This window comes from Pseudorca crassidens, chromosome 10 (genome assembly GCF_039906515.1).
Source record: "Pseudorca crassidens isolate mPseCra1 chromosome 10, mPseCra1.hap1, whole genome shotgun sequence".
Taxonomy (NCBI): Eukaryota; Metazoa; Chordata; class Mammalia; order Artiodactyla; family Delphinidae; genus Pseudorca; species Pseudorca crassidens.
Genome location: NC_090305.1, coordinates 82,084,524 through 82,103,040, shown reverse-complemented (window position 1 = coordinate 82,103,040; position 18,517 = coordinate 82,084,524). Strand labels below are relative to the sequence as shown.

The window sequence follows — 18,517 nt, the reverse complement described above, 5'->3', positions numbered from 1 at the left end:
ACAGCCTTGTTTAAATTAGTCCACACTGAGGTCAGGGCGTGCAAGCACTGAGTTAGATACTCTAAGATACCCACAGCTTGGACAGACAGCATTTATTAGCCATCTATCCATGCGTGAAACACCTCAGACTAGCCCTGCGCTCCCCTGGCCTGGCATCAGCTGCATCTTTGGGCATTTGAACAGCGGCAGCCGGAGAAGGAAGAAACGAACGCAGAGTATTTGCATGTCTTAAGCCAGCTGGAAAGCAAAGCCCAAGGATGCTCTGCATGCCTGTGGCTGGGCCAGTTCCCTGCTCACTCTAGGACCGCGTCAAGGGGAGCCTTCCCCCTGGAAAAGTTACAGGGGCGGCAAGCCACGTGGCTTAAAGCGACAGCGTAGGAGACACCAGGAAAAAGAGACACTGGTTTTAATAGCAAGTGAGAACGTGCAGAAGCTATGGTCCCTCACCCCAGAAAAAGCAAAACACACCACATGCTGCACACTGTTTCCAGGGTTCATCTGCCCCCGCCCAAAGAACCTTTGATCTTGAGAATCCTGAAACTACCTTAATTTTATGTTGCATTTTCACAGGGAGTGGCCAGTTATTTGGTGACTTGGCCCAAAAATATCATCAAAATAATTTGTTGGTTAATTCAGTTTTCTTTTAAAAGTATTATGTAAAATACTTAGCTGAGGAGGCCGAACGTAATCTAAAATCTTATTAATAACCAGTTAGATGTCCCATCACAGAAGGAGCTGGGACACCAGTAAAATACCTTTTTCTTTCTCCTTTTCTGTATCATCTGGGTATTTTTAAATGCCGTATAATTACGGCAGAAGGTCTAAATGACTGCATGATTTAGAGAGAGCCGGGCTGGGGGGAGGGAAGCAGAAAGGTAACATTTAAGTCACAGTATATAGCCAGGGAGAGAGAAGAAAGAAGGAAATTAAGTGGAGGGCGGATGGGAAAGCAGACCATCAAGTAGGGAAGGAAGGTTGTCCCAGAGTCCCGGGAGAGCCTGGATTTCACACACAGGTGGTCTCTGGCGCTCTCTCCAGCCCACTTGGTCGCTTCTCTGATGCGGTCATTGTAGGTTTGGAAAGGCGTGATTTGGCCGCCAGTACGTAGGGCTCTGGACGCTGTAAGTGGACCCGGTGACAGCTGGAGCACCTCCCCCAGCCCCGTCTCCCCGTGAAATCCAGAGCGGGGGCTTGAGGCACCCCCCCGCCCGCAGCGGGGGCCCGAAGGTGTAGTGGCAGCCCTGGATCCCAGAAGGCTCCTGTAGGGCTGCAGGTCCCCCGCGGCCCGTAAGAAGCTAATAAAGTGAGAGCTCTCTGCCCCATTGTCCCGAGGTCAGTGTTCACCGTGGAGGTCAGGGGCCTATTGTGGCTGCCCCCAGGCCCCGCTCCAACCTCTGCTCTCTACCCGCTCTCTTCCCAGTGCTCAGTGACCTGTGGAAAGGGCTACAAACAAAGGCTTGTCTCCTGTAGCGAGATTTACACCGGGAAGGAGAATTATGAGTACAGCTATCAAACCACCATCAACTGCCCGGGCGCACAGCCACCCAGCGTCCAGCCCTGCTACCTGCGGGAGTGCCCTGTCTCTGCCACCTGGAGAGTTGGCAACTGGGGGAGCGTAAGTAGACGATTGAGTGATGAAATCGGAAAGCTTTTGGATCTCAAACCCCGACTTAAACATGTCCTGCCTGAGCTGTCCTTCCAGGAGAGCCCCGGGTGAGAAACAGGAGTTAGTATCTTGAAATGGGCTGAAGGGGGAAGGGGGCTTCTCTGCTAGTTGGGCCGTTTGGCCTGGTTAGAGGAGGACAGGGGCGGGGAGGCCAGACAGCCTCCGTCTGATTCCTGGTTCTGCTGTTCCCAACTGAACGACCTGCGATAAGGGGCCAAGCGTTCGTGTCTGTTCCCTCCCCTGCAGAATGGGGTGTTTGTGAAGCTGCAATGCGTTCATGCGTTAAAAAGCACGTGGGCTATAATGGCAACTTTTTAAGTTCCATATATTTTACCACAGTTTAAAATTAAACAGCACCCAGAACTCTTGTCTGTCACTGAAAAAGGGTTACAGAGTTGTTCGTTGTGGGTTCTGTGGCTAAGAATTCTGTAAGCACTAGTGCTTCTGCATCGGAAATTCCTGGTTGCATTGGGGTTACAGCGAGTAAGAATATCTGATATTGGGAATGGCCTTGAAAATTGCCCCAGCCCCCTGGCTCCTGACTGTGTGAGGCTTTCACTGATGCAAAGTGATGATCGGGCAAAAGTGTGGGACCAGTTGAAAGGGGCTAAGGTTTAAATTCTGGCTCCACCATGACCGTGAACAAATTTCCTAACATTTGAGCCTCAATCTCCCCTCTGTAAAAATAGAAAAATGCCAGTACTATCTCATAGGGTTATTGTGAGGCTCAGATGAGGAAATTATGTTATCTATATATATTTCATAGGTATGACTACATATGTAGGTATGGATGTGCATACGTATAGACATGTATATATAAGACTTAGCACAGGGCTTCCCTGGTGGCTCCGTGGTTAGGAATATGCCTGCCAGTGCAGGGGACACGGGTTCGAGCCCTGGTCCAGGGGGATCCCACATGCTGCGGAGCAACTAAGCCCGTGAGCCACAGCTACTGAGCCTGCGTTCTAGAGCCTGTGAGCCACAACTACCGAGCCCGTGAGCCGCAACTACTGAGCCCACGAGCCACACCTACTGAAGTCCGTGCTCCTAGAGCCCGTGCTCCGCAACAAGAGAAGCCACCGCAATGAGAAGTCCGTGCACCGCAACGAAGAGTAGCCCCCGCTCGCCACAACTAGGGAAAGCCCCTGCACAGCAACAGAGACCCAACACAGCCAAAAATAAATAAGTAAAATAAATAAATTTATTAAAAAAAAATCTTAGCAGAGACTGGCCCATAGGAAGTGCCCTACATGTGTCAGATATTTGTTTCCAGCAACACGGGGTTCCTGTGCAAGCCTCCAGGCTCTGAGTTCCACACCACGAGAAGCCCATATCTCCAGGTTCCGCAGCCACAGCTCTGACCCTCCTCTGCCTTATAGTGTTCCGTGTCCTGTGGCGTCGGAGTGATGCAGAGATCTGTGCAGTGTCTCACCAACGAGGACCAGCCCAGCCACTTATGCCCTGATGAGTTGAAGCCGGAAGAAAGAAAAACCTGCCACAATATCTATAACTGTAAGTTGGCCCACTGAAGCCGTCCTTCTGGAGCTTGAAGAACAGGTTTCATTGTTGTGCTTGCCTGCCTTTTTCAGAAATATAGAACTTATTGTTAAGAAATTGGCCCCCTTGCAGACAGACATGAGCATGCATAACATAACTGCTTCCGTCGGCGGCCACTGCACATCCTGGAGAATCACAGCCCGTTTTCGCGGTCTGTGTTTTTCAGGCGAGTTGCCCCAGAACTGCAAGGAAGTAAAAAGGCTGAAAGGTGCCGGTGAAGATGGGGAATATTTCCTGATCGTCACGGGAAAGCTCCTGAAGGTACGCGTCGGAGCTCAGTCGTTATTTCTAGCCTGGTTTCAGAGCCAGCGGCCCTGGCCCTCATGGTCCCGTTTCTGAGCCACCCCTTGCAGGTTATTTCTGGTCTGTCTTTCAGGTCTTCTGTGCAGGGATGCACTCTGACCGCCCCAAGGAGTACATGACACTGGTCCACGGTGACTCTGAGAATTTTTCTGAGGTTTACGGGCACAGGTAGGAGAGCTCAGGCTCAGAAGATCCCGGATGCCTGGAGATCCCTGGAAGGACCTCCCCATCCTTACTGGGATGTTCTCTCTGTAATGTAGGTTGCACAACCCAACCGAATGTCCCTACAACGGGAGCCGACGCGATGACTGTCAGTGTCGGAAAGACTACACGGCGGCTGGGTTTTCCAGCTTCCGGAAGATCAGAATAGACCTGACCACCATGCAGATCATCAGTAAGTTCCATGGGACGTCCTGGGGGATGTGTCCATGGGTCTCTGCATTCAGACAACAAAAGCATCCTGCACAGGGGCTGGGCCGAGGCCTGGAGGATGTGAAGAGGAGCTTAGGGTCCAGTGATGACAATCCCAGTCTGAGCTGCCAGAGGGGGGATTTTGCACCCTTGGATCACTGCTGAGCACAGGGGCGGTGCTGCATCAGATTTGCGACGAATGAATGAATGGAGGAGACGGAGGCACATGAAAGGGCACCATCGCCGTGGGGGAGTCAGGGCAGCATCCCCCAAAATATGACATTGAAGTTGAGACCTTAAGGCCAAACGGGAGTGAGCCAGGTGGGCAAAGCAAGCACGGTAGCCAAATTGTTTTTTAAGATTTATTTATTATTTATTTATTTTTATTTTATTTTTTGGTTGCGTCTGGTCTTAGTAGCGGCACATATGCTCTTCGTTGTGGCGCACGGGCTTCTTTCTGGTTGTGGCGTGCAGTTTTTCTCTTCTCTGGTTGTGGCGTACAGGCTCCAGGGCATGTGGGCTCTGTAGTCTGCAGGACGTGGGCTCTAGTTGAGGCGTGTGAGCTCAGTAGTTGGGCTGTGCGGGCTTAATTGCCCCGCGGCATAGGGGATCTTAGTTCCCTGACCGGGGGTCGAACCTGCGTCCCCTGCATTGGACGGCAGATTCTTTACCACTGGACCACCAGGGAAGTCCTGGTAGCAGAGCTTTCGAAGGGAGAAGAAGTTTTAAGGTAGCAGATGCAAACTCCAAAGCTATGACATTCATGTAGCAACATTCACCCCACCCTGGGCTTCCACTAGCAGTGTACATATGCACACACACACACAAACATGCACATGGGCGTAAAACTAATTTTCTCTGATTGTCGATTTACAGAAGAAAAACGGAGGACAGAATTACCATTTTTTAAACTAGCCCGAGCGTGGACTGATGTCATACTCCAGCCAACACTGCATTTTTGTTAAGGATGTTAATCACAGGAGTGGTTAAAGACAGCTCAAATATCCAAACACGTTCCCTCGAGTAGTGGAGAAACAAATAATGAATAATTAATTTTTCTTCATTAACATGTTCCCATAACCTTGCCTTGCTTTCCTCTGCAGGTAGATTAAATCTGATTTGTCCCAAGATATTTTTAATTGCCTTCAGCCAGACTGATGAGGGCTAAGGGCAGAATCTGCAGTTTCCCACTTACCCAGGGCTTCTGCGTGCTCAGGTGGGCAGGGCTTCTGCCCTTGGAAGTTGGGGGACTCAGCTTTCCCTCCCACGAACCTGCAGAAAGATTAAGGCCTTCTCTTGCTGTTCCTGAAAGGCAAAGCAGAAAGGTTTAAAAAGCTGCCTCTGGTCTCTAGTTCCCACCAGATTTTGTAGGATTCTCAGTGTGCCACCTCCTGATACGCCTTCCCCATTCTCAGAGCTATTCTCGGGAGCCACCAGAGGGTTAAAAACGCGAGCACTGTTTTTATTGGCTTTTTTAAAAAAACTTTTTTAAAAAGTTAGCCCCACACTTAAGAAACTGCCGTTAATACTTTCAAGATGTGAGTTCTAATTGCTCCCCATTCTGGTGGTAATAGTGCCTGGGCCACGGGAGGACAGATGAGCCTCGGGGAATAACTGCTGAGTAGCTGGAAATGCCTTGCTGGCTTATTCCCCGCCCCGTCCTGCAGTCCTGCAGCCTCAGCGGCTGCTTCTACAGGAGATTCACAGTCATCCAATTACACTACATTTAGGCGAGGTGATTCACATATTTATTTATATAGGAATCAATTCCAAAGTCATCTTAAGCCCCCCTTTTGGCTTCCATACTATGAAGAGACAGAAAGCGCTGGTAAAACCCAGAGAAGGAAGCTCTCAGACCCACAGATACAGTGAGGGGAGAGCAAGTGTACATCTGGATCCGTTTGCTCACTAATCATACTTTGGTTTGTTTTCTTTTTTCCTCTCCCATTTCCTCTTATGATTTCTCTAACTCTTCTTCCCTTCTGTCTCCTTGTTAATATCCTGGCCCTTCCCTTTCTCTTTCTCATACTCTCACCTCTCTGCTCCCTGTAACTCTTTCTCCAAAACCCCACAGCCACTGACTTACAGTTTGCCAGGACACGCGAAGGACATCCCGTCCCTTTTGCCACCGCCGGGGACTGCTACAGCGCCGCCAAGTGCCCTCAGGTACGAGTCGGGAGCTCTCCAGCCCCCACCCAGGGATTCACATACCCCCACCCCCGTGACTGCATCTGGTTCTGCAGATGTAATTAGAACAGCGGCTCTGGAAGGCACTTTGGCCACCTGTATCAAGGGCCTCACAGATGCTCACAGCCCCCAACCCAGTCACTCCGCTACTCAGGGTGTTTCCTAAGGAAATGATCCCAGCCAGGGGCCAAACTTCTGCGTTCAGCAAAATGCATCTGTGATCATGGTAAACGTTTAGAAACCAATTAGATATCACATGGCAAGGGCTTGGTTAGACACAGGACGATGTTAAAACAATGAATATTATGCAGTGACTTGTGGGTAAATGTTTAATAACTGGCTCTCCAAGGGAAGAGGCCGGGGCGGGGGGGAAAGCAATGCTTTGCAGCATTTGCCCATTTCTGTGGTGTAAATTTTCTGCCTGACTGGTTACAAGGCATCAATATCGTGTCACGAAATGGAGGGTTTGGGGAGAGATGCACACAGTTGTCTCTCAAAAGCCAGTGCAAGTGGGTTCCAACACCCCGACTGTCAGCCATTAAAGATTCTGAATATTGCATGAGACAGAAAAACTGTCCCTCCTGTTTCAGATATGTAAATGCGCCGTGTTTAGACCAAGACGTGCAGAGTTGTCTCCTGAATGCGCTTTCCCCCAGAGCAGCTGCAGGCAGTCTTACCCGTTCTAGAGTTGCACACGTTTTTGCCCCTTTAGAGGTGTGGCAGGTTTTGACTTGCCTTTCGGAACAGGCTGTGATAATCCTCCTGGACTCATTTTGCAAAGCAGGCATCAGTCTTTGCCAGAAGCTTCTGCGAGGAGAAGGTAGGACAGACATAATGAATTAGGTGGTTCTGGACAGGAGAACGTGGCCCCAGTCTTTCCGTTGATTTACACGAGGTCTTTACAAAGCTGTTGTCAGACTCTGTGACAAGAGTTTGCCACGTCGCTGTGGGCCTTCACGGATTCTAGGAACTGGGACTGGGTGATGTTCAGAATCCCAGGCACTGTCTCCCCAGGGTGCCTTTACACATGGCCACAGAGACCATCCAAAGACAAACACATCTGAATTTTCTTTTAACAACGTGTTTTCTCAGCCCCGAGCTTTAGAAAGTATTGCTAAACATTTTAGAGAAGTGAAAAGGAAGCACTCAGGGGAGAAAGAAAATAAACAAAGGACAGAATGTTAAAAGGGGCCTTTTCTCCATTACCCAGGAATTGAAAACTTTTGAAGTGCGGTTTCTTTAGAGCACTGGAGACTTCAAACACCCCATTCGTATGGGTTGCATTTAACAGCTTATAGATTGGCCAGTCCTGCCTTTTTCAAATGCCTCAGGATTTTCTTGTTTCGATATGTGCATCTTTGGGGAAACTTCAGTAAATGCGAGGTAATTTGCATTCAGTTATTTTAATAACTCAGAGACAAATGAACCGATTGATTTGCTAAATCCTGACACTAAAGCAGTTGCTAAGTGAGAAAACCAAAGCCAGTGAGAGGTTAAGTTGTATTTTTTCCAGCCCATTCTTCAAACCATATCGGATACTTCTAGAATTCACTTCCTCAGAAGTGTACCGAGTACCAGCTATATTGATGAAAGATGGGAGTTTTTCGTATCACTTTTCCAGGGGACTGTGCAAGCTATTTTAGAGCCCTGCTTGTCCTTTGGTCTGTGACTGCAGAGAAATGAAAGCAGAGGGATGCTCTGTTTGACAGTCTGCTTCTTCTTCCTCCGCATCCATTGCTGTTGCTTTGGGGAGGGCCCCAGGAGCTGTCAACTCAAGATGCACCCAGAACGTATTTTCTTATCCTGATCACAGTGGATGCAGCATTGTCGTTACTGATGCTGGTGTTAATAGCGTTCATTGAGTGTTTACTACACTTGAGACACTGTGCTCAGCCTTGGTAAATCAGCGTAGCATTTAATCATCCACAGCAGCCTATGAGATTGCCCCCTTTTGACCGATGAAGAAACTGAGGTGTAGAGACATCGGGTAACTTACCCAAACCCGCACTAGTGCTCAGTAGAGGCCGGATTTGATCCTAAGTGTGTCTGAGTTCCAACCCATGATGGTAGACACGCCTGGCTGATCCTGTGTCCAGACAAGACTTTTGCAGCATTCACCCTTGTCCAACAGAGAACAGAACCTCTGTTTGTCAGAGGTATTATACATCTTTGGCTAACTTTTCTGGATCATCGAGTGTATGCATGTCTGAATTACCTTTACTCTTTAAAATCAGCAACAGAGATAGTAGCTAAAGCTCTCATGCCCTTTAGACCCTGAAGATAAGGCCTTTAGGGGTAGAGATATCCCAGACTGGAGCTAGAAAGGACGGTAGGTCTTGACTCCTCTGGTGACACTCAACTTTTAGAGTGCTAATTATCAACTAGGACGCTGGCTGAAAATGCAAATCCCTGAACCTGAAAAGGCCAGGAAGAGAATAAGGACAAAAACTCTTGCTTATCACTCACTCTGAAAGGGCAGATCTAGCTAGCACGTAGTCTGCTTGGCTACGTGCTCAGACACTGGACACCCAGATCAGCCAGGGGCATCCTCAGGCTAGAAGCCTGGACCTTCTAAGGACTTTGACGTCAAAGCAGATCAAGTCTGCCTTCTGCGATGCAGGCAGAACAGGCAGTCTTTGTGGGAAACAGGATAGGGAAGGAGAGATAAGGGCATCCTTGGCAGCAACGAGGTCTGGGCATTTGTGATTGGTGTGGACGCCCTCCTCAGGGCAGGAATGATAGTAAGATAAGAACATGGCCGGGTGGGCTAACACAGCATGTAGAAGCCCGTGTCTGAGGAGGCTGGGCAAGGAGGCTGAGCCTCCGGTGTAGCCACGGTCATGGATACCTGCGTACTGAAGCCACTCAGCATAACAACCACTAACATCTGTGTAGTACTGTCATAAAACACGCTCCAAAAAATATTTTTAAAATTTCACCTGCTCTCTGCCAGGTAATAAGCTAGGTATGTTATACTTTCTACTCTTATTCACAGATTATGTCTTATTAACCCATTTTACAGATGGGCTCAGGAGAGGTAAGCCTGAGGTCACACTAAAGGTAGAAGAGTCAGGATTCTAGGATAATTTCATCCCCCAGACCACAGCACGATTGATGTTTTGGGCTGGATAATTCTCTGTTGTGTGAGATCATGCTGTGCATTGTAGGATGTTTAACAGTATCTCTGGGCCTGTCTGCACTAGCTGCTAGTGGCATACACACACTAGCTGTGACGTAACAACCAAAAATGTCTCCAGAGACTGCCAGATTTCTCCTGGGAGCAAAGTTGCCCTCTGATAAGATCCACTGACTTAGACCAAACTAAATCCTCCCGTCACCTCTGTGAATAGGAATCCTGTTTGTCCCCAGGGTACAGATGTGGAATTTCAGGCTCCTAAAGAGTTCATAAACTCTGTTTAGCAAGTATTTATGGAACCGACATGGAGAGGAAACCTCCAAGTTGCACCTAATCCCGGAAGTCTTCGTGGAAGAGCTAGGATGTAATATTTAGTTAAGACTGTAAATATCAAGTACCTAGTCACATGTTACAAACCATAACTGATATAAATAAAGCAATAGCAAGTCCCCCCCCCTCAATAAGCTCACCGTTATATTAGAGAGAGAAAACTAACCCTTACAAAACAATTAGAAAATGCAGGGCTGGTATCAATATTTTTGAGTATCTACTAGGTACCAGGCGTTCACTCCACGGCTAATTTCATTTAGTCCCTCACTACACTACTCTGAAGGAGGCACTCGTATTACCTTCCATTTTACAGATGGACAAACTGAGGTTCTTACAGGGTAATAATATGTTCAGGTGAAAAAGCTGAATTTACGCTTAGCTCTGATTGGATGTGAGTCTCCACCTTGATGCTCTCCTTGATTTATTAAAGACCGTTTTGACGAAGAACCGGATGGTAAGGCTCAGAGAGGAAGCCTTCACCCACGTCTGCAGAGAAAGAACATTTTTAACTCCGAAACTGTTCATGGTGGAGTAGGAAACCTCAAGAATCTATTTTAGATGCCTTTGTGGAGTCATTTTTGCGAGAGAAAGACACAGAGACAAGTGGAGAAAGCAAGAGAGATTCTCTGCTGCAGCGTCTCCTTGGAAATAAAAAGGCAAACACCCGAGGCCACGTTTGGAAAGGAATCCCAGAGCGGGGCTGGGAGGTCTAGGTTCCCTGGGCCTGGTGGCGGTGGCGGGTCCCCTGCGGTCCAGAGCAGGCCGCGCGCGCCCTCTGCTGGCAACTCCAGAGAACGCGCCTCTGCTTTGAAGTCCCGCCCCGCTGTGCTTAGGACTCGGCGTGCTCAGCGCCGCGGGGAGCTGAAACCCAAGGAAGCTTTGGCAGCGAGATCTTGTTAGAAAAATTACACTGTGGCATTTTGTTCCTGAAGGAATCTGATAATTGTAAGCAACATCAGGATTGCTGAGTTAGGGACGCAGAATAGCGGTAGTTGAGAGCGAGGACTTTGAAGTCAGGAAAATGTGAGTTGGGTTCTCAGTGTCTCCTGGAGAAGTTAATCACCTGCGCCGGGCCTCGCTGTCCCCCTCTGTAAAGAAAATCCCCTTCTGAGAGCTCTTGCGAGGATGGATGAGATGATGCATGTAAAGTGCCTCGTTCACAACTCCACTCTCCCCCCGCCCAAAAGAACCCTCAATTATTAGTAGTTATCATAATTAATTAATATCTTTCTCCAAGTTCCCTTTTATTCTGTGGCCTTTGCTTGGGAAGTCACGTGGACTAAAAATCTTTCTCGTTGGCCATTTATTCCAGGGTCGTTTTAGCATCAACCTTTACGGAACCGGCCTGTCTCTAACTGAATCTGCCAGATGGATCTCCCAAGGGAATTATGCCGTCTCTGACATTAAGAAGTCGCCGGTAAGGTTACTAATGGGTTGGGGGCTGGGTTTTGTTTTCTCTTCCTTCCTCCCTCCCTGTGAGGCGGCGGTGCTAAAAGTAACGGGTGTGCTTTCCCACTTCCTCAAACCATTTTACAACGTGTCAGCAAGAAAATTTAGGACATAAATCGAAGGTTGAAGCGTGTACAGGTGCGTGGAGCAGAGAGTCTTGCTTCCCTTCTGGTGAATTCTTCCTGGAGATGTGAACCTGTGAACCATTGGAGCAATTAGGAGGATGCCTAACTAGGAAGCTGAAAGTAGCCAGCAGCCTCTAAGGGAGTGTGTGGCTCAGACACCTTGCAGTTAATGAGCCAACATGCAATTCACCTACATGAGCTTAGGGACAGTGATGTCAGTCTGTTTTAGAAGAATTGAAATACAAACAGGGCTGGAAGAAGGGGTAGTTCATGAGGAGGGTTTCTGGAGAATTAAGAGAAACACAGGCTCTCCAAGTCAGCTTTTCAGGCTCTAAAGTCTTGCTGCTCAAGGTGGGATCGATCCCCCCCAGAGCACCCACATTGCCTGGGAGCTTGTTGACAACGCAGTTTCTGGGGCCCCAGAGCTTCTGAGCAGGACCTGTAGCTGAACAAGGCCCCAGATGGCTCCTGAGCTCAGTACAGCTTGCGGCGCTCTGATCTGCGTACTGTTTCTCAGCGTGGGTGTATATAAGAATCACTTGGGAAGGTTTAAAATGCATGTGCCCGGGCCCTACCCAGAGTCACTGAAGGGGAATCTCTGGGGAATTTGAAATTCCCCAGGTGACTCTAATGCATAAGCGGGGGCAGAAAGCACTGCCCTTTGCAGCCTAGAAGTTGCCATGATGTGGGGAAGGAGCCTGACCTGCAGGCAAATGTAAAACTTACGGGGTGTGGCCTGTGGCCCCAGTCCTGCCTCAGCTGTGAGCTCTGCCTCCCGGTCTCAGGAAAGTGAGTAAGGGAGGAAAAAGAAGAGGACTGGAAAGTGTGGTGTTATTCCAAGGTGAGGTTGCCAGACAAAATATAGGATGCCCCGTTAAATCTGAATTTCACATAAACAAGCAAGATTTTTTTTTTTTTTACTTTAATCATGTCTGAAACATTGCATGGGACATACTTATTCTAAAAAAACAGTATGTGTTGTTTATCTGAAATTCACATCTGACTGGGTGTCTGGTATTTTTATTTTCTAAACCCTATCAAAATCGGAACATAAGGAAACAGCTCAGTCAAGCTGCTTCCACCAAGGAGGGGAAGGAACATCAATTATGATGTCCGGGGGAAATCTCAGAGGTTCCTGATCCCTTCTTTTAGCTTCCAGTGTTAAATTTGTGTCTTTGGGGGAAAAAAAACAAACAGAAAAATCTCTCTCACTCCCTCTTTTCTCTATCTAAGCCAATCAGCTCCTTCAAATCTGATTAACTAAATGACCATATCGCTTGCTTATAAATTAATCATTAAAATTTTTTTCTCGTACTGAAAGGAATAAAGAGAGCTGAGAGACAACACACGTGCTTTAGGATGTGTGCTTTACACTCCTGAAATTAAGTTCTTCCCTGCTCCTACTATGTATTATGTTTCAGTGACTGAGAGAAACAAACAAAAAAATTAATTGACCGAAACGTGGTCAGACTTAAAGCATGATTGTATAGAAAGCCATCTGTGTAAACTGTAATCTAAGTTTCAATTCTGTTTGTTAGTGTCATTATTGCAGTTTTCATCCAGAACCTAACAATATAATTATAGCCGGGAGCGCCACCTTGTGGATACAAAGATTACTGCCCTGCCAAGACGGGCTGGCTGTTTCCCCAGCTTTGGGGGGATTACGCCTGTGTTGAAGGGAATTGGTTTCATAATTGCCTGTCAGCACTTTTTTTTTTTTTTAAATCTTGGTGTTCCATGACAGCTCAGAGAGCCTGAGCTCAAAATTAATCTCAAGGGTCTGTCGAACACTCCTTATGAATCCCCAGGAGCCAGCACTGAGCAATCTCTAGCTCCTAGCAGCCCCGAGAAATGATGCTTCGTGTGCCTGACCTGCTATGCGGTCCACAGAGCAGCATCCCCTAGGGATACTCCAGGAAAATAGGCTCCCGCAGGCAAAGACACTTGGAAAAATTGTATATTTTTTTTCCTTCTTGAAGAGTCGCAGTAAGCATGTGTGTATTTTAGGGTGGAATAAAGTGTACAGGAGGGAAACCTGTGTGGTTTTATTCAAACCAGCATTTCCCTAAATCATTCGTTCTCAAACTTGGGCCAGGACTTGCTAAAACACAGCCAGCCTGGGGAGGGGCCTGAAATGTACACTTTCAACAGTTTTCCAGGTGATGCCGATGCCCTGGTCTGGGATCACATTTTAGGAATCACTGACCTAAGTTAAACCAACCGCAGAGCCTTCTTTTCAAAGTTATACCTTTTAATTTCCCTGAATTACCAGTGGTCCATGGAACACACTCTAGAAAACTGTGTAATGTCCCGCTCCCACCATGACTGAGCACCGTCTTGCTTCTGAGGGACCGAGGCTGGTGTCCTCTACGGCACGCAGATCCTGGCCAGTCCTAAGCCCTTCTCCAAATAGCCCTGATTTGATTCACCCAGCACATCATCACTCTCACTTCCCTTCACTTTTCTGCTGGGAGCTACAGAGAGAAAAACACAACGAAACCCTCCATTTTCCAAACCTGCTTGGCGATAAAATGTTTTCCCCAAGCGAAACTAAAGGAAAACTCTAGTCATTCAGGGTAGAACTGAATTACCAGAACCACGTGCAGGGCAGGGACGTGGTCTCACCAGCAGTTACAAATCTGGTAAAAACAAGACCCAGTGTCAAGGTTCATTCTTGGCTGCCTGTGTGTGTATAAGAATAATGATTTTTGCTATTGAAACAGCCCCTATGTATTGGGCAGTGTATATGCATTCAATCCCGTTCCTCCAGCTTTCTCATCAGATTCTTGGAAGGGTACTGAAATCAAAGCCTACAGAGGCTGCAGTGTACAGAGGTTAAGCCCCAGACCCTTAAGTCAGATCGCTGGATGTGCTGTTACCAGCCTTGCCACCTTGGGCAAGTTATTTAACTTCTCAGGGGTCTCCGTTTCTTCACGCATAAAATGGGGACCCTGGTGGTCCTTACCCAGTTGGGTTCTTGCGGAGCATAAATGAAATAGGGAGATAAAGCTGTTTACATGTCACTGGGCAGGCAGCAGGGGCACAGTAAGTATTAGCTGTTAATGTTACAACATTTTCATGGGCCTGAGGCTTGCCTTAAGGTTGCAGGATTGATCAAGGTGATGAAGGAAGCAGGCTTGCTAGCAATGGAAGGACAAGGGACTGCAGCCTGAGCAGAGGCTGAGCCTGGACCTGGCTGGCCCCCACTGCACCACGTGGATTTTGTCCATGTGGACCCTGCCTCACCTGGGAGTAAGGCATGTGGGACGCCCCCTGGACCCAGGGATGGACCGCTAGACAGATGCTTCAGCTCTACCGGCTCGACTTAGGGATACCGAGTTTCTACTCTGCTTGTGTGTGAGGGGCAGCCAGACAGAAAGGGGGGCTTGGCCCGGTTGTGAGATTGGAGAGCACAGGTTGGCGTTCTGAGCTCCTTTGCCAGTGATATTCTGTGCATCCTCAACTCATGAATGTGCTCAGGATGTGAAAGGGTCCTCAGGCCCCATCCGGACGATCCCCCCACCCCCAGAAAGATGCCCCTTCTCAGAGCTGTTGTCTGGCCTTCTGTCCAGGAGGAAGTTCCAGAGTGGCCTTCAGAGCCAAGCACAGTGAAGGGAGGTTCATTTAGGCAGGATGGGAGAGGTACCCTCAGGGCTCTGTGCTGCTTCGGGTACCTGGGGGATGGGCAGGGTCCACAGAGGGCTGGGGACCTGTGTTTCTGAGGTACCTGGCCTTGGGGCCCAACGGTCATTCCTTATTCTAGGGGAAGAGCTGTAAATGGAAGAATTGCTTTGAAATTAAAAATTAATGAAAGTTGCATGACCGTGGGGGAGATGGACTCAGTTCCTGTCTTTTAATCTTTTACTTCATTTGCAACCGGTGGAGTTAAGGTCACGTGATAAATACCTGTGTGTGTGCACGCACATAGCAAGCATAGTATCAGTCCTCCATAAGCTGCCTCCTAACCCACAATTCATTTGTGAAAACCCAATTATCCACCAAGTATGAAAATCATATTACAGACAAGTAGAGTGAAACTACCTTTTATAGATGTGTACATTTTATTCTGTACAAACCGATAGAAGATTAGATGTTTATACATATATTCATATATATAAGTGTGATTCGGACTATAGTCGGGAAAAAAAATACTGTGTTTTATGGGCAGTTTCATCCCCAGCATACTCCAAAGAAATGCAGATAAGCGCATTTCAATCAAAGATGTGTTGGCTTTGCTAAATTACATGAGTCAACCTACCTTGGTCACATTGACTGCAAAAAGCAGAGAAAGGAGTGAAAAGTATGAACTATAAACTATTCCTTTTTTTTTAGTAAATTTATTTATTTATTTTTGGCCGTGTTGGGTCTTTGTTGCTGCGCGTGGGCTTTTCTCTAGTTGCGGCGAGCAGGGGCTACTCTTCGTTGCGGTGCGCGGGCTTCTCATTGCGGTGGCTTCTCTTGTTGTGGAGCACGGACTTTAGGCACGCAGGCTTCAGTAGCTGTGGCACGCGGGCTCAGTAGCTGTGGCACGCGGTCTCAGTAGTTGTGGTGCATGGGCTTAGTTGCTACGCGGCATGTGGGACCTTCCCGGGCCAGGGCTCGAACCCGTGTCCCCTGCATTGGCAGGCAGATTCTTAGCCACTGTGCCACCGGGGAAGCCCTATAAACTGTTCTTAATGGAACAGAGGTCATTCATTTTAATTATATGTAATAGCTCAAACTCTACTAACAAAATATTTATAGAAAAGAGATTTCTAGAGGGCTTGCTTTAATGAAGAAATAAAAATGCTTTCCAATTAGTGTTTCATTGTATGGGAGCGGGTGCTTCAAAAGTGCTGGAAAACATACCGTTTTTCTCTGAAATAGGCACTGTTTCCATGACAATCATGTATTTGCTATTCATTTTCTCAGTACATTTTTTTTATTCTGTAATAGAAGTAAGTTTTAGTTCAGGCTTTACCTAAATCAAATTGAGTCCTAGTTAATGCAATAACATGAACATTGCAGAGCTAGTATCAGCGATTTTGTCCTTACTCAGGCTGCTCCTCACCTCCATGAACAGGCTATGATGGTAATCCACACATAAAAAACACCTTTATGACAATGATCGCTAATACTTACAGAGTACTACATTAGGCCAACTGCTATGCTGAGCACTTTGTATGCTTCCTTTCATTTGCAGCAAACCTATAAGGGGAGACTCATATTATCCCCATTTTACAGATGCACCAGGAAACGGAGGTTTAAAGAGGGTTTTTTTTGTTGTTTTTTTGCGGTACGCGGGCCTCTCACCGTTGTGGCCTCCCCCGTTGCGGAGCACAGACTCCGGACGTGCAGGCTCAGCGGCCATGGCTCACGGGCCCAGCTGCTCCGCGGCATGTGGGATCTTCCCGGACCAGGGCACGAACCCGTGTCCCCTGCATCGGCAAACGGACTCTCAACCACTGCGCCACCAGGGAAGCCCTAAAGAGGTTATTAAAGACATGATACAAGCCTGAGGCAATCTGATCTCTGCTGCCAGAGCAGGAAGAGTTTGGGTAAAAAATAAGCTTTGATGAGACAAAAGACATTCCTACTATGTCAGCATCCTTAGGGCCACCAGATGTACACTTCAGCTTAGGGGAAAAGTTCCTGGCTAGAAAACCAGTTGTTCTGGCATCAAATCTAGTTGGTAATATCAGACTAGCTCCAAAACTAACAGGGGTCCCTAAAACCAAGACCAAGTAGGGTGATAGAAATCGATCTCCCAACTTAACCTCACTCGTAATCAAAAACATGCAAATTTTTAAAAGAGTAGAACTATTTTTTCTGTTTGGTTTTTTTTTCTGCAAAATGGGAAAGTTTCTTCTTTTTCCTTTTTTTTTTAAGTGAGAGTATCCATTGTTTTCAAGAGACTTTCATAGTTTGACCATATGAATCAAATATAGCCCAAAGATATCCTGAAATGCATGCACAAGTATGGTTCACACCACTGTTAGTCCCAGTAGAGGAAAATGTAAAACACCTTAGATGCCAGACCTTGTTCAGCAGTCAGGGGTAGGGGGTGGCTCACATGACATGGTAATTTTCAGACTGGGGTATGGTGCCACAATGAAGCAAGGAGCTTTTCATAGCACGGGGAAGCATTGAGGGGACTGATTAGCAGGGCCATCTGAATTGCAGTTCACCAAGAAGAGTGTACCTGTTCAGCCACCTTCTTTCACTCATTCACCAGATGTGTATTAGAACCGTCATGAGCCACACACAGCTAGCTTCTGGAAACACTCGGATTTTAACAAGGCACCGGCCGTGCCATCATGGGGCTTACATTCTAGGGGGAAGACAGACATAAAGAGAGAACTACCCCATGTTATAGGGTGCTGTGCAGCAGGTAACTGCGTCAGAAAGGTTTCTCAGGGGAAGTGCCCTCTGGGCTGGGTTCTGAAGAATATACTGGGCAAAAGTTGGGTGGTCCAGTGCACACAGAGAGGGCGAGGGGAGAGAGTTCCAGTGAGAGGAGTAGCATGTGCAAAGGCCCTGTGTTATAAGAGGCGTGTTAGAAGAACAACCCAAAGAAATGCGGAGGAGCGGGAGTAGAGAGAAAAGATGGGACAAGACAAATCCAGACAGGCAGGCAGGGTCAGCCCGTACAAGGCTGGAGACCAGGGTTCAGCAACCTTTTTCTGTAAAGGACCAGCTAGTAAATATTTTAGACTTTGCCAGCCAATATGCTGGCATACATATTGATATTATATATGTATTTATATGACAAGAGCAAGAACAAATTGACATAAAAATTTTAGTGATTCAATTCAAAGTGTAATAATAATTGAGTATAAATTTTTGTTATCCAGATCTACCAAGGAAAAGTATGAAATATTGAGAGAGGACAACATTTTGCTTAATTAGTGTTCTCTGCTGTCAAAATTGATTCTAAATGTTTATTTGTTAATGCGGATCTGAAATGAGATCTTCTGTACTTCATCTTTATAAATGTCATTTTGCAGGGATAGGTATTGCCAAATACTAATATTGTCCACAACCATATCATTTTAATTGACCATATTCATGCCTTGGCAGGTGTTGGTAGAATTCTATTAGATTTTTCACTTGATATCTGCCTTTCAGCATGTCATTACATTACAGATGAATCACTTGTAATTGAAGGTGAGATGGAAGCCCCTCAATTACCTCATTAGATGGATTTTGAAATATGAAAATTTCCTTTGCGCTTACGTCCAAGTCCAAAGATACTGCTGGAACTGTATTTCATGCTCAGAAAATATATCCACTATAAATGTACGTGGAATAGCGATAAAGCTTCTTGTTTTAACATTTGACAGAGTGGGAAGTGTGCAACCTGCCTTAACGTGA

General features: G+C 47.1%; 1 protein-coding gene and 1 long non-coding RNA gene across 8 annotated transcripts in view; one reads left to right on the top strand and one right to left on the bottom strand.

Moving 5' to 3' along the window:
* Positions 1-18,517, top strand: part of ADAMTS9 (ADAM metallopeptidase with thrombospondin type 1 motif 9) — a 224,177-nt gene that overhangs the window by 145,741 nt on the left and 59,919 nt on the right. For all 7 annotated transcript variants that reach the window (XR_010947101.1, XR_010947102.1, XR_010947103.1 and 4 more), the window contains 7 exons: positions 1,421-1,615; positions 3,046-3,178; positions 3,390-3,484; positions 3,600-3,694; positions 3,787-3,920; positions 6,012-6,103; positions 10,903-11,007. Coding sequence is in view for 1 of the 7 variants with exons in the window: in XM_067755092.1 (XP_067611193.1) it covers positions 1,421-1,615; positions 3,046-3,178; positions 3,390-3,484; positions 3,600-3,694; positions 3,787-3,920; positions 6,012-6,103; positions 10,903-11,007 (849 nt within the window). In the remaining 6 variants the exon portion in view is untranslated. The remainder of the gene's footprint in view (positions 1-1,420; positions 1,616-3,045; positions 3,179-3,389; positions 3,485-3,599; positions 3,695-3,786; positions 3,921-6,011; positions 6,104-10,902; positions 11,008-18,517) is intronic.
* Positions 4,286-5,536, bottom strand: LOC137232623 (uncharacterized). Its single transcript, XR_010947105.1, has 2 exons — positions 4,838-5,536; positions 4,286-4,466 (listed from the first exon to the last, which is right to left on the bottom strand). It is a non-coding gene; the product is annotated as an uncharacterized lncRNA (long non-coding RNA).